This window comes from Serinus canaria, chromosome 1, assembly GCF_022539315.1.
Source record: "Serinus canaria isolate serCan28SL12 chromosome 1, serCan2020, whole genome shotgun sequence".
Classification (NCBI taxonomy): Eukaryota; Metazoa; Chordata; class Aves; order Passeriformes; family Fringillidae; genus Serinus; species Serinus canaria.
In genome coordinates, this window is record NC_066313.1 from 15,996,106 (window position 1) to 16,012,323 (window position 16,218).

The following is a 16,218-nucleotide window of genomic DNA, read 5'->3' on the forward strand; positions in this document are numbered from 1 at the left end:
ACAAAGCAACTGTAAGACTTCCAGTCCTCTGACATTCTCTCACAATTCTCTTATCTATTCTAAACATAAAGTTTCTTGACAAATTTGATTAATAATGTAGTGGGGAAATTTGGTATCTGGAGAACTTTACTTATTGGGAACAAGAGTCATAGCTGAAGAAGTGTAGAAAGCAGCATTAATACATCTTCCTCTGCAAAACCTATGAGAAATGTGACAGACCAAAACCATTTCTACTTTGGCCATGAAGAGATAGTAATTTTTTTTTTTTTTGAAAACAGGTTTTTTTCAATCAAACTTGCTCTACAGCTATTTCTTTCTGCAATCTAAAAAATTTCAGATAAGATTACTGTTAGCACTCATATTTGAGGGCCATAAAAGAAATTAGACCCTTATTTTGGTTTTGTTTCTGATTCAAAGGCCTGAAAAGGTTTTCAATTTCTGCGTGGTTTATAAATTTAGAAGTAGTCCATTTTTGTGAAAAAAAATCTGTCTTCAGATCAATTTCCACTTCTCTTGTATAGACAATGAAGAGTATTCAACATTCTAGTAAACGCAGAATAACAATATAAGAATTTTCCCTGATTCAAAAATAAACAATGTTTTTTAAAGGAATCAAAAAAATCAGAGATGGCGATGTAGGAAAAGAGAAATAAAGATGAAGACACTGCCAAATTTGTGGTGTCTTTATCTCTTCTCTTCATGGCATCAGAACACAGATTCTGGTTTCTAACTTTGCCAATAATATAGCCAAAGATTAAAAAAAAAATGTGCCTCACTGTTCGAAATAGAATGAACCTCCTACCACTTTGAAAGCTCCTCTAAAAAAAGTGAAATGAGAGGAAAGCCTGTATTTTGCATCCATCAAGTATAATTAAAAATTGAATCAATTTTTGAACTCCCATTGCTGATCACCTTGGGGATAGATGCACCCTCATCAGTATTTTAACAGTCTGTTCAACTGTGTCCTCACAATATCTGGTAAGTGGTGGTAAAACTTTCCAAGGAAACTTGCCCTCCACAGCTGTAGGGCACCAATAAGTCAGTCAGAGGAAGAGACTCAAACAGCAGTGTTGACAAGGCGGCATTCAGGAGAGTACCACCAATGTATCTGCATGGAAATTTGGCTCAGCTAGGGTTGAAAAAGGCAAGGGAAGAAGTACTCCCAAAATCTCTGGTAATCCTAAACTCAGGATCATACATTTATAAACAATGACTGTGAGGATATTATTAACCAGAATAATATTACACTGAACTTTGGATAAAAAAAATGTAACTACCCTGGATTTTCTTCTGGCACACCACCAAACACAAAACAATCTAAAAAGAGAAAGATGAACAGTTCGGTTCTGATGTCATGGGTATAAGCTACACCATCCTACTTTTACTTCAGTCAAGAGTTAGTGGCAAGCTGTAGTTAAACTATTAAATTCATGTGAATTTTTAGCTTGCTCAACTATTCACAGTTACGTAAGGCTATGCCTCTGATTTTCCATTGTATTGTACAGCGTGTTCAAGTATTAATTCTAGCAAAAAGCCCATATGGTTAGCAAGAACAAAACAACAAATCACTTAATTAAGATTTTATCACTTTAATTTTCAACAGAAGACATTTATACTGCTGCTTATTAATCCTTTGTGGTTTTTAGCTAAGAACTGTGTAGGCTGAGTAAACTTATGTGCACGCATGTAAATGGCTGTTTCTGCATGGGCAGATCTAGCATTTGGCCAGAGCAATCTGAGGAACCCAGGGCTGTTGGAGACCCTTCTGTGTGAGGATTCCACACCAGCAGGGGTTCACATGACTTCTCTCTCTTCTCTGCTGGAGACGGGGAGTCAGCCACAAGATCTCACAGGGAAAATGCAAGAGTCAAATTTGCTCCCAAGGGAGGTGCCCTTATCTTGCAGAGGGCCACATCGTTTTCTCAACAAACCACACGGAAGTGCAGCAACCCAGTCCCAGGCTGTGCTCTGCGTGGTCAGACAGAAAGGGAAAGGTGTGCTGCACAGGGACACACAAGTGTCACAAGGCCAAATGCCCATTCCTGTTACGTATCTCACACGCAGATCTCAAGCGTGTGCATCAACTGTGATACAGGATTGCTGTCTCTCCAATTCTCTCTTTTATGAGCCATCTGTACCAGGAGACAGTCCTAGCACTTCTTCCCTTCCCCCTCACGAGCTCACAACCTCCACCTTGTTCCCAACCACAACAGCCAAATGCTCACAGTAGAAATGATTTGACGGCATGCTTAACAGAAACAGAAATGCATCTTCTACTCCCAGCAACAGAAGAAAATGCAACGTGCAAGGAGAAAACTGCAACATACATGCAAACTGCTTTAATACAGCAGCTTATACTTTTCTCCTACTCTTTGATGTGAGGAGGTCTCTCCAATACACTACTCTTCTTTTTCTCATTTAAAATTCTTTGTTCCAACTCCCTGCCTTGAATATACACCTCACCCATGCCGAACACCAGCTTGTAATCCAAACTGTTGTAATCTCAAAAGTGACAAATGTGCTACTGTGAAGTGTAAAGTACAGAGAGCTGCGAAACAGCACCATGGAATTAACAAATTTCATTTTTGCATACGTGCTGCTTAGATTACTGCTTGAATTAACCTCTTGTAGCTATTCAACAAGTACTCTAAAACAAACAAAATACACAGAACATATAAAACCCTCCTGGTAGGTCCCACATCCTTTACCAAACAGCGCAAGAAGCAGGACTATTTTATACTTGGTTATGTTGCTTGGCTGATGACTAACTCTCATCTCAATCAAACATTAACATGTTCAGAACAAGGATCGTTTCATTTATGATCAGATTGTAGCCAGAAATGTCAGTCAACTGACGATGTCAATTGCTTTCTTATGACAGCAATTTACATCGTCTCAGATTTTTACATACACTTTTTAAAAGTGGTGGTCCAATCCACATAAATGCCTTTATTTTCTCAACCCCACCCATGGAGCCTGCCTGACCTTACACTGAGGGCTGAGACCAGCAGGCACTCCTGCAAAGCTGATGACCAGTTCATATCAATTTAAGCAAAACAGAGCCATTGTTGCAAGCAGCACTGCATCAGAACTTTGTCAAAAATCAGGGGCCAGATTGCTTTCTGACATCATTGTATATTCACCTGACAGCCTCATATTTAAAAAAACAAGGATTAGAAACTTAGGTGATGGCACTTCATGCATCTGTAATACCTGTTCCAAAAACCTTTCTGAAATCTTGGGTGGTGGGAAGGTTGATAAAACATCTTTCTGGTAAGTTCGAAGCTAAACAAAGTGTTTCGATTTTTAAAATTTCCACTTCTGGTAAAATAAGGGAGAGTGTGAAGAAATTAAAATGGACAGTTTTCCTCAACCTGACCTTTTAAGGCAAACCAGTTTTCAACTGCTTTAAAAGACATAGAAAGCACAGCCAAAAGATTCCTGTATAAGGCGACTCTTGCTTACTAAGAGAGATTATGCAAAAGTTTAGGTAAGAAATGTTTTTCCAGGGGAGGTCCTGCTTCAGGATCATGATTCCAGAAAGCAGTCACCTTGTTAGGGTAAAGCATACAAATGACCAGTGAACAAGGTACAAAAACCTTATGTAAGAACACCACAAAATAGCAGCAAAGCAAACAATCACAGGTTTCTTTACATTTCTTGATCATGCATGAAACACAGTTATGTCACAACAGAAAAGACTCTCTAATGCCATAAGTGCAAAAAAGAATGGTTAAAAAAAAGGTTTTTGTTGGAATGTTTGTTGGACTCAAACCACCTTCAAAGCCTTGTCAATAGCTCTTTTTTCTTCATTCACAGCAGTGTCAACAAAAGGTTAGCAATCATTTAGGAGGAACGTAAGAGAATATATAGAGATTTTAAAGAAGCTGAGATAAGCAGGAGTAAACTTGGAAACCTAAGCAGAAATTGATGATATCCTCACTCATTCAGGAAAGTCATATTTAGGCATTCCAGCTCTCTCTGTCATCATTTCTATTGGCCAAAATGTGAATAAACATGACGAAAAGATAATTAATCAAACTCCCTGGAATTAAATTATCCAAACCAAGCAGTGGCCCTAAGAATCTGAAACCCCACTGTTTCTTGTGGCACATAGAATTCCTTGTGGGGGAGACATCAGAGAACCAGAACCAGCTTTGCTTCCCACACTGCCCATTTGTGAATTCTTTCCTATTAATAGAGTGAAACACTACAATCAGACTGACCTACTAGAATAGACTGTGGTTAGAAGGAGGCACTGGGCTGTGAGCTCAAAATTTCTCTTTTCCAAAAAGGACACAAGGATTCCTATGTTGACCTGATGAGGGAAGCAGTCTCTGAAGGGGAACAAGAAGGGAACAAAGTTGGTCACAAATACAGACTCTTCCCAGATCTTTTGATGGCCTCCAGTGATCCTCCTTGAAACTTCAGCTAGATAAGCAATGCCCAAGGAGGAAAACCACTCATGGTTTCATGCACACACTTGCACAACTCAGTCACATACTGAACTCAAAATTGTACCAGAATCTTCAGAATCACGGCTTTCCCTAAGTTTGTGGAGTTATTTTAACAGCATAAGTCTAGTGAACAGTAATGCCAATACCTCTGTGGTTTAGAAAAAATTAAAAATTATTGCCAAAAGCTAAAATATATTATTTATATTAAAATATCACTATATAGTAATATTTAGAAAAATTGAAAATTTTTTACTACAAGGGTGGTCAGGCATTGGAATGGGCTCCCGAGGGAGGTGGTGGAGTCACCATTCCTGAAAGTGTTCAAGAAATGACTGGGCATGGCACTTAGCGCTATGGCTTAGTTGGCATGATGGTGTTCAGTCAAAAATTAGAATGAATTATCTTGGAGGCCTTTTCCAACCTGAATGATTCTCTGATCAGGTGTTAAGTAGAAATCCTTGAGGAAGGGAGGGGAATTTTAAGCTCAAACTGTGCTATAAAGGTGCCATCTGAAAGAAAAAGACCTCAACAACACGTGCAATCCGAGGAACATAACAGGAAATGCCACCATTAAAAAGAAATACTTCTAATTAAAAAATTCAGCACTTACTTATTCCAGAAACCCAGAGCTATGCTCAGAGTAAGCACAAGAGACAGGATTGTTCTGCACTCCTGGCACAACCATGCATTTACTGTGAAACCAGAAAACTGCTTTTTGATCTACTTCTACCTTACAAAAGCAATTTAATGCTCATATTTCCTAGCCAGCTATTTCTACTCAACCAAAAGTCAGTCATCCACTGTGTGAAGCATTGGATGATGCTTCTTCTGCCAAGAGATCTGGTTCTCTACCACAGTGATCAATGAGAAAAGCACAACCTTGAGAACGCTAACTGTTAATTAGTTAAAAAAAGTTGAGGATCACTCATGGCAGGAGGAGGAAAGGAAGGTGACTGAGGGTCTTGAAAAACAGTACCTTATTTTTTCTAATTTTTTGGGATTAGACTGACAGAATTAAACTTATACCTGATGACCTTGCTACTAAGCTTATTATTATTATATTTTTAAGCTGCTCTCAAAATTCTTGTAGTAATGAAAGCCCAAGAAAGCAAAAGTTTCAAAATACTTCAGGAGTCTTTCCCTTCTTTTTGCAGCTTGATAAAGTTGTAGAGAAACAGAAAGAAGTTCACAGAAGAATGCTGGAACAACTTCTAATGGTGGAAAAAGCACACAGACAAACACTGCATGAACTAGAGGAAGAGAAGAGGAAGCACAGCAAATACATGGAAAAAAGTGATGAGTTTACAAACTTGCTGGAACAAGAATGTGAAAGGTAAGGTTATCTCTTACCATAGTACTAAGAAATATGCACAATTTAACATTACATCTAAGGATCTCTCTGCTTTATTTTGCATCCACTAAAAATCAAACATATTTGTGGAACTGTATTTTGAGAGTTCAGCTGGGAAAACATAACTAATGCCTTCTAGCAAACAATTCTGTCTACATATCCATCAGCCAGCAAGGTAGGTCAAACAGTTGGTGGATTCTTCAGCACTGTTGCAGGATGTCAAGGATGTTACACTGCAAAGAATACAGGGAGACAAGCAGATGTATGACGTTATAACCAACAGGAATCAGGTGAACCTTTCAGTGTGTTTTAGAAGCTTGGTACACTCTGCAGTGTGTAAGGAACAGAACTTGACATCAGACATGCAGCCTTTCATGGCAGAAAAAGACATGAGGAAAAGTAGATATTTGGAAAAACATAGAAATACATAGCGAGAAAGCAAAGGCAAAGGATAATGTCCAGAAAGCTTTGAAAGTAAGAATGACAAAGGTCTCATATCAGGGTTGGCATAAAACCCATAAAAACAGCTTTATTTTTTAAGAGTAACCTAAAAGTGGCACAGCTGGTTTAAGCACAGTGTTACAGTTTCAATATCAATTTCTCAGAAGAATTAAGAATTTAATTTCATTTACTGTCCTTAAAAGAAGCCACTTTATACTGTGCCTTCTTTGAATCTGCAATAAAACTGTACACATCCTAAGGAAAAAAAAAAAATCAAAGAACATTTCCTATTCCATGTATAGCTAGCCCAGAAGATAGGAGAATATTGTCTCAGTTTCCTTTCATTTAGGAACAGATGGAAATGTTTGGGTGTGAGAACGTCAAGCCTGTTCTAAACTGACATTATGCACAGATAATTCTTCCTCTGCTTGGCCTGTGTAACATCATGTCCTACGTATTCTGGCAGTGCTCACCCCGTGTGCTGCACCTCTCTCCTGCACGTCGATCAAAGGCAGCACACACCGAGCACACGGCCGGATTTATGGCTCACAGCTCAGAGGCTGGGGTAGAAAATGCTTTGCTCCTCAGAAAAATGCATACAGATGCAGGCAAGCACAGACACACAGAGAAAAGCACATACTAGGAACTGTTCTTGGGAATCATCATCAATCAGGAACCAAACCCTGAGATCAAGGGAAGTTTTCATCTCTGCTGTCTTCTCCTCAAAACATGACATATTCATCTCTTGGAGGCAGAGCCAGACAACTCCACTTGCTAAGAGTGGCAAAATGTTACATCAGGTAATGTGCTCACACTGTGAAAGGCTGCATACCCGGAAAGACTAAACACTGGAGTAATTAATTTATTTTTTTAACAGGACAGACATTGGATTAAAACTCTTTTCCCTGCCCCTCTCTATATCCTGCTAGCCCTTCCCCTCTGCCCCACCTCTGTTCCCACTCCCAAGAAGGCTGTAAAGCATTTACCACTATTGTCTGCTACTTTTAGTCAAGCTGCCTGGAAAATGGTGGGAAGAGAGGGAATGCTGAGGTGCTTAAAGAGCCCTTAGAGGATATAATAATAGCTTTCAGATTAAGTCTTTTTTTTTTTTTTTTTTTTGAGGATGTATTTTATGTGGAAAACCTTAAGGGGGTGTGATGTCACTTACTGAGCTGATTCCAAATTGTTTGCCAAGTAATGTCACCATCAAGATCTCCACACAGTCGCCTGCCATAACAGAAAAAAAAAAAAAAAAAGAAAAACCCAACAAAAAAACTCACAGCCAAAAAACCACTCACCAGGTTAAGACACAGTTTGTCCTACATGAGCCTGCCTGACATGGCAAAGTGACCTTTCCTTCCAATTGAAAATTCTTACTCCAGTTTGCATTTTCTCAAATGCAAACTTTGCATTTGGATTAAGAACAAACAGAACTCTAGAAACTAAAGTTTTACACATAACGCAATGACATGAAGTTTTGCTTACCGCCAAAACAAGTCAAAAAAAAAAAAAAAAAGGCAGGAAGTATTCACCAATGTACTATTCTTTTTTAGCCAGAAGCAATATCCTCTTCTATAGGATAGATATACAGCATTCCAAACAGTATTTCAGGTTCAAAGCAAAATCCCTGACTTTCAATTATCCAAAGATGTGCCTTGCTTTTATCAAAGAGCAAAACTACAGCATATGCTAAAGATATCCTTGGAGGATATATAATGTATACAAGCCAAAGAAGGTACTTGTGACTGTGATCAAAAGGGAAAAAACTTAGATGCTATGACACAGCGACGCTGAGATTCTGAAAACAAGTTCTTATGGCAAGATTAAAGAAAACATTAGTTAGATCCAAGTCTTACAAACTGTTCTAGATACATCTTCAAATAAGGCAGAAAGGAAGTGTTTTCTTTCTCTTGCCTGTGTGCTCAGAAAAACAGAACTGAAGAATTTTTACATGAAAATTTTAGTGATGAATTTATCAGATGATCATGTTTTACATAAACTAGACAACCCTTCATCTCTACAGCCTTTGTACTGCCTTATGCCCTTCACTGATGGCATCTCTCATTGAAAGAGTTAACATTTGGACTGTGCAAAATGTAAGAACCTTCGTGACCCAGTAAAAGCTCTTCACCTTAATGATTCAAGAATTTGACTTTACAGTAAGGCAACAAGACTGTCCTCAGCAACTGTACATTGTCAGATTTGGGAGGTTAAGCTCATGAAAGGATGAATGAAAACTTTCCAGATATGAGAACCAGATCAGAATTCAATGTTAACCCCTTAGGCAATTTAAGTATTTTTCTTAATGCCAGCGAAAAACTGATCCTCCATAGTCTTGCTGTAGTTCAGAGGCAAAGACTGATCTTCAAAGTGACCAGTCTCATTCCTTAAAACAGACATTTACCAGCAAACAAAGAATAAAGCCATGCTACTGTCATCGTAGTGATTCATCTTCAGTCACACTTTTAAAGCATGGAGCCACAAATGAGCCACAAGCCTGACAAACTCCTAGCATATGAGGAAAAGTTCTGGGGAGAAGAAGAGGCCAATGGACAATTGGACAGGTCTTTCCTGCACTTCAACATGAATGATTGTCTGTGTGTGCCTGCAGACCAGACAGGAACACCAAGACAAACAACCTGCACGTGGTAGTGTAGCAGACCAAGTCATCTAGAGTCCAGAAGGGAAAAACTGATTGTATTGTTGAAACTTAAAGAAACAGCAGCACCAAAGTTCAGAGAAATGTAAGAAATAATAAATCCAGAAGCTGGATACACAGACAACTAGGTGCACCTCAAGAATCATACCATAAAAGCTACTGGCCTTGTTTAGAAGCTCTTGCATTTCATGGGGTTGGAAGATGGAGAGCAGGATTAAGGACTACGAAGAATACTTACTTCAGATTCTAATTCAGAGTACACGGTATCTTCCCTGAGGATGTGTGCATTTGTCCAAAATCACTTACCCACATTCCATATTTTTTGCAACACAGTTAAATAACAAAACCTGCTGTTTTAGAAAACATTTTACAAGGGTAAAATATGAAACTGGAAGGTCTTCCAGATATGCATGTTCCCAGTTTGAAAATACACGCCATATGTTTACAAGTATTTATGCATATACATAGTACTCTCCACCCCACACAAAAAAAAAGAAACGAAAGAGCTAAATGGTAGAATGTTTAGCACTTACACAGTCCTTTTCCACTGCATATATCAAGGAGCTTTAAATATTATCTAAGCACAGCTATGCCCCATTTTCCATTTACTGAAAGAAAATGGAGGTATGAGGAAAATAAATCAATCACAGGTACCTGAGAGTTAAATTGGACGAAAGGAAGAAACATCCCAATGTATAGGTGTGTTCCATCTTCAAACCTTCTGTATTCTATACAGACTCTCAACTATACAAAGGGTAAAGCTTTATTACAAAGATACGCCTGTTAAGAGGTCAGTGTTATTCAAGAGGACAGGAAAAAAAAGGAGTTTGCTAATAAGCAATATAAATACATCTTTAAAGGTAGTTATGATAAATTTTGCTCTCAGAATTCAAATATTAGCACAAAACCGTGAAGTTTGGTATAGAAGGTATTAATAAGATCTTAAGGTTAAGGATCATCTACTAATATGAGGGTCTTTTTCCATGAAACCTAATCTGCAGAAGTCTCACATCTCTAGTCTCTCTCATCTAACAAAACACAACAAAACACTGCTTTTAGTACCAACTGCTGCCACCCCCAGTGTCAGTCAGTTAACAGAACAACCTGTTGAGTGATACAGGTTGCAAGCAGTCTCTAGAGGTCTCCAGCCCAAACTGCTGAGTGCAGGGCTAACTTCACAGTTAAAGCAGGATGCTCAGATCCTTGTCCAGCTGACTACTGAAGATCCTGGGCTCCTCAAGCAAACTCAGGCATCTTCACCAAAAGACTTGGTCCCTCATTTTCATTGTAGGCATCATTCTGGTCTGGCTTCCATGTTCAACAAAAACTGCTCTCAATAAAAGTTTAATATTATCTCTTCTTCTCGCAAAGGTCTGAACTTAATCCATCTTCACTTTCTCTGATAATGTGACTGCCTTGGGCACAAATGAGCATTCAGCACTTCCTTGCCATCCTACCAGCACAGTTTCTGTGACACTCATTTCTTTGAGTGTTCCACAGGGTACTCTGAGTTGGAAACTTAACATTGTCTACCTCTGCTCTGTTCATAGGTCTTATTTTTAATGTCTATAGCACTCCATAGGTCTTATTTTTAATGTCCTTTCTTCATCCATTCACTCTCTGAGATTCTCCTCACAGAAACTCAAAGTCAGGCATCATCTCTATGATGATGATTCAAGTGTACTCCAGCCACCACCAAAACAACAAATCTCACCATATAAGCAACCTGCCATCATTCCCAACTTCCTGAGAACAGAAGGGAATCAGTCTTTTATCCCTCAGCCCTTGGCTTCATCCTTACAATTTTCTAATACCTCCATTCTTAAAACTGGGGTAACTGCTTGTCACTCGGCCTGCTATACATGGGCACATTTTTACCTGTGTCTTCCTACATTAAAGTCTCACAAATTCTTGTTCATAGCACTTCCAAGAAAAATAAATATTTAAAAACAAAGAAACAAGCCAAACACATGCACCCCAATAAGCCAAACATACTTTTCTGTACTTCCAAATGATTAAATATTTTCTAGGCCCTCACTTAAAAAATACTTTTTGATCATTTCCACATTAGCCTTCAGCCTTCTCTGTATCTTCCTTGGATGCACACTCAATACTGAATTAAGGCTACAGTTCTCTAGTGTACCTTCTTATGCTCTAATGCAAAGTTATTACATGGACTAAACAACACACTAGAACTGCACCAAAATTAAATGAGATTACAAGACTGCTCAGGGTTTGAGTTGGTAAGAAAGGTAATTTCATGAAACTGAGAGCTCTAGGCAAAGTGTTTTGGGTTTATTTTAAAATGTCAGATGAAAGTAATTGCTACCCACAGTAGATCACGTAAACAGTGCTTGAAATTCAGGACAGGGTATCAAGGACAGAAGGAACCATTTCAACTAAAAGGTGAAGTGCATTAGTTGCCAACATAACATTGCTATACTTTAATTCAAACACATTTACACATTGGATTAGCGATATTTTCCATGTCCAGCTCTGGAAAATTCAATATTCTGGAAGAATGAGTATAATTAATGTTTGCTATTTTTCCTAATGAAGCCAATTAAATATTATAAGAAGCAGGACTTTATCTCTGCAGAGAGCTGCAGTTAAAATAAACACTGTCAACTTATTTATTCTACACGTGTTACCAGCGGTTTTTAATTTCACGCACACTGAACTATTGTTGTAGATTGCATTGTACTCAAATGCAATCATTTCCTTTTAGCTTTCTGGCAATGACTTATATGTATTACATATGCTGGAGACTATGTCTTGCAAGTTGTGAAATGGATGCCAGATCTGTGTACATTTGACCTTTTTCATGGGTATCTTGTGTTCTGTAGGTGAATAAGAAAGACCCACCGCAAGCACAACATTAGCATTCTTATTCTACATTACACTCCAATGGGACAGTCCCACTAATAACACCACTGAGGCACGAAGAGAGACTCGAGGAAGTGATGTACACAGATTAATTACCTCATGCTCGTATGTGGAAAACTATGTACTGTTGCACTACATAACTTTCAACAGATGTTGTGAAATCGAATCTTTGTCACAATTCAAGGATTTGAAGATGCTTACAACAGCCTTTGTGCATGATGAAAGATAAAAATACTTTATCATAGAGCAAATAAATAGAATTTAGGGTTAAGATCCCAAAACTGTCAAACAAGGTCACATTATGTTTTTTCAACAGAAATTCCAAGAATAAATACAAATAGAAAGAGGGCTCAGTGTTAATGTAACTGAGAAATTCTCTCTAGATGGGTGGTGCAATCCAAAATTATTCCACCTACTGTCATTAACAAGGAGATGTGAAATCTAGACGACAAACATTTCTCATGCAACTCCAATGACACTAGTGGAATAACACAGACAAATAAACTCATATTTAGATATAAATTCTGGGCATGCAACATGTCTGTTCACTGTTTCAGGCACACTATCACTATTAGCAACCAATACTATCATTGCACACTTTGGGAGGATGGGGGAGGCACAATAAATAACCTTAGCCAAAGGACATTCTCCTACACTGCTACCCTCTTTCCTCTCATGTGGGGAAAGAGATTCTCATTTCCCTCCTTGCAAAACGATATAAATTCTGAAAGGGACAACTGTAGAAAGCCACCCTTTACCACCATGGTGGTGGCCCTGGTCAGCACTTTTAACCCTCATGTCAGAACTCAGAGGGAGGGATGACCTTTCTAAGCTGGCAAGTCTCAGCATATTTATGGCTCTTGTAAATCAACACCTAAGCAGTGACCAGCATGGGCGATGAAGCACAGGCCAAATACGCTCATGGGGAGGCACTGCCCTCAGTAATGGGGCACTCGCTCCAGTCACCAATTTACATTTCCAAATAAGACTGAGGGCACCACTCCATGTGTGGCACAGCACAACAAGTCTAATCATAAGCAACAATAGAGGCAGATGACTGTACCAAGACCTGTGACCAAAAAAAGACAGGGTGCACTTCTGATTCATTGCAGGGTGGGGCTGTGAGAGAGGGAGAAACTGGCACAGGATTTTGTAACTGTAACTTTGAAAAGCAAACACACAACATCAGACAGACAGAAAAATCCCTAAATCCTTCTCCAAGATAGAAAACTTGACAATCTCATAATTTTCCAAAAAAAGCCATTGCTATGGGAAAAGATGAACTCCTGTTTGAATGTGGAGGAGGAGAAATCTCAATGAAGTTAAGATCTTTCTCGTGGCATAAAAAATTAAGTGACTTACATGTGCTATAATTAGTTTCATATCTTAAAAACAGGCAGGAGAAAATGGCCATGAGAACTCAGAATGCAGGTCACACATCAGTTACCAAGACTTGTGATCTAAACTCAACCAAGTTTCCCATGGCATGCTGTGAGCTTCAATGCATTTATGCCGAGCTAAAAAACCTCTGAGTATTATATACACACATATAGGAGAACCATGCATGGGAGACTGCAGCAATTTAAGAAAAATGTCTAAGCCTCAGTCTCTGTGCTGAGACAGTCATTCTAAACAGAGAATAAAAAAAAATATCAGAAGCACTAAATCTGTTAAGAACAGAGATTACTTGAAAAAATTGCTAAAAATAAATACCAAAATCTTCTCCCATGGATATTTCGATTTTCATGTATATACATTATTTTACTTCTTGAGCCTGAAATGCACATTTTAGAGCCTTTCTGAAAAACACCACACATTGGGACAAGGTAACACAACCCATTTAGAGTCTGAAGATCAAGAGTGTAACACACTGAAAAACTATGTTCAATATTTGTATCTTTCTACTAAGAAGATTGGAAAAAAGCCACAGAAATCATCTAAAAGTTTGGGAAGGACATCTTGAACTCCAGTCTTTAAAATTTGTGCTTCAGATTTGTCTGTGTTTCAGTATATATAATGGTGAGGCACAGGTCAGGTGGATGGCTCAGAGTAGCAAATGGGAGTAGATACAAGAAAACCTACCGGACCATGCTGTCTCTCCCTTGCAACAGAGAGTTGTTCTCCAAAAGCAGTGTCAACAATTTTACTTCTCATTTCATATGTCCAAAATACAGAAAAGTCCTCATCTCCCTAGAAATGTTCTATAAAAGTTGCATTGTCATAAACAAAATTATACTTTTCTATTAATTCAATAATTCATTCTCTTTAACAGCTCAATACAGTATTTCCTCTACTGAAAGCCCAGATACTTGGCTAAGACTGAAAAAGAACCCTAAGGTACCCATTTTGGTAACAAAGAAATCCATAGTAAATAAAACTGTAGGAGGAGAATTGAAGTAGGCTGCAGTAAGGTCTGCTGCTTCAGGATGATTCCAAATGGAGAACTGCCTACTCTCCTTCTGTGGTAGGTCTCAGCTGCACACCCCTTGGGATAAAATCTGACACAATGGCCCTTGTGAGGTACAACTTGAAGGAACTCCAAAGACTGAGCAGGCAGAGAATTAACCAGTCCCTTCATGCTTCCACAGAAAAGTTTATGATAGGAAACATGGCTAGTAAAAGCTGAAGCTTGTACAGACATTCTGACAAGGAAAGGTTCCAGCACTAGACTCTTGAACCATAACTTGATCATCAACAACAGCAACAAGCAGATAAAAACCTCAAACTCAACAGTTGTGATGACTACTGAGAAATGTTGTGGGAAGTATTCTGCCATAGAAAACTTTTATTCCTCTCCCCTCCCCAAAATAGGAGATTAAAAGTCCAAAAGAGACAACACTGAAATTACTCAGTTAACTGATTTATGTCTGATAGATTTGGCCTAGCAACAGTTACCTTCTCCCAGACTCTGCCTTTGTGTTGAAGAAGGGTAACTCACTGAATCCAGAAACATGGTTGTTTTCAAATGTGTTCATGAGCTTGATGAGATATACCTTGCACAGGTCTGCTCTCATTCTCTGACCAAGATCCACTGGCATCTTCAGCAGAAAAAGCATCCAACTTAAGGCACTGCAAAAGCACATCACTAAAGCTGCTCTTTGCCTTATTTAATTCCTTGCCAATACCTTCCAAGTCACACATTTTGCTTGAAATTACATGAGTTGATTAAAAACTTGCAACTTAAAATAGAGTTCTTCACTTTTAGAAGCAGTCAAGGTCATTGGCTTTTATGCTACAGGGAAATTCCTTAGCCTCAGCACTTTGATTCACAGCATCTTCAAGTCACTGGGGAAAGACACATGCCCCACAAACATTATCAGGTACTAACAGGTACTAAACCCTGTTTTTCTTGAACTACCCTTCCATCTCACTGAACTGTAATGTTTACCATCTCACCTGCACTTCCTTACACATGATGCTAACTAACCCTGTGGAAAAGGAAATAAAACATAGCAGAAATGGAGACCATGCACCTTCCTCTCCCTTCACTCGGATTTGTCTGCTAAAAATGTCAGCGTTAACAGGAAATTCTGAGCACTGTAAACCTTATTCTGATGTATAAATTTGCTACTATTAAAAAGACTTTTAGGAATGTTCAGATCCTACAATTTGTGTTTAAGTCATCAGGAAATTGGGACATGATTTGTTAAATGTTTAGACAAGATTTCACATGTTTCTCATTTCAAAATTTTATTTTGCATCCAACTAAGGAACTGAGAAGCAAGACCCACTCCCTGAAATCCTAAAATTCTCCCTTTAAACAGTCTTGCCAGCTAAACTCTGGATGTCTTTGTGTTCTGTCAGACAGGAGAATGAGTCAGTCTGTCCCTAACTGGCTTTCTAAAAAGGAAATTGAGAAGTTTGACGACATATTTGGATAAACACACTCACTGGATAAAGTTACTTAACATTTTATATCTCTAAGTTTGCTCTAAACCTCCAAAATCCTTATAGGCTAGATTTAAGTATAGCCAATAAAAACTATAGGTTATAAATAAAGTTAATGAAAACCACTCTATTAAAATTCAAAGGACCTTGTAAACATGCTCATCAAAGCTTATCAATGCTTCACCACTGTAATACAGCACCACACCCATAAATCCATGTTATTAATTGCTATTCATCCCCACCTGTTATTGAAATATCAACCCAATATAGATTGCCTTTGGTTCAAAATCCAGTTTTCTCATGGTCTCTGAACACAATGTAGCAGCCAACACTAGCTCTGAATGAAGCAGCAGTTAGTCAAGTCTGAGTTTACACAGTTCAATTCTCCTGAAAAGACAATGAAAACTGCTGTGATCATCTGTATGTGCTTTAGGTCTCCCTGAGTGTAGCATTTGGCCTAGAAATAAAGGATGATTGAAATATACAGAACTGAACCTACAGAAGGGCACAAATGCTGAGCTGATTTAGCTTCCTAA

At 38.5% G+C, this 16,218-nt stretch overlaps 2 protein-coding genes across 3 annotated transcripts in view; one reads left to right on the forward strand and one right to left on the reverse strand.

Annotated features, from left to right (window-relative positions):
- Positions 1–16,218, reverse strand: part of CMSS1 (cms1 ribosomal small subunit homolog) — a 220,513-nt gene that overhangs the window by 144,585 nt on the left and 59,710 nt on the right. The window lies entirely within an intron of this gene.
- Positions 1–16,218, forward strand: part of FILIP1L (filamin A interacting protein 1 like) — a 129,286-nt gene that overhangs the window by 71,666 nt on the left and 41,402 nt on the right. Inside the window, exon 5 of the mRNA XM_030234381.2 lies at positions 5,612–5,790. Coding sequence (XP_030090241.2) covers positions 5,612–5,790 — 179 coding nt within the window. The remainder of the gene's footprint in view (positions 1–5,611; positions 5,791–16,218) is intronic.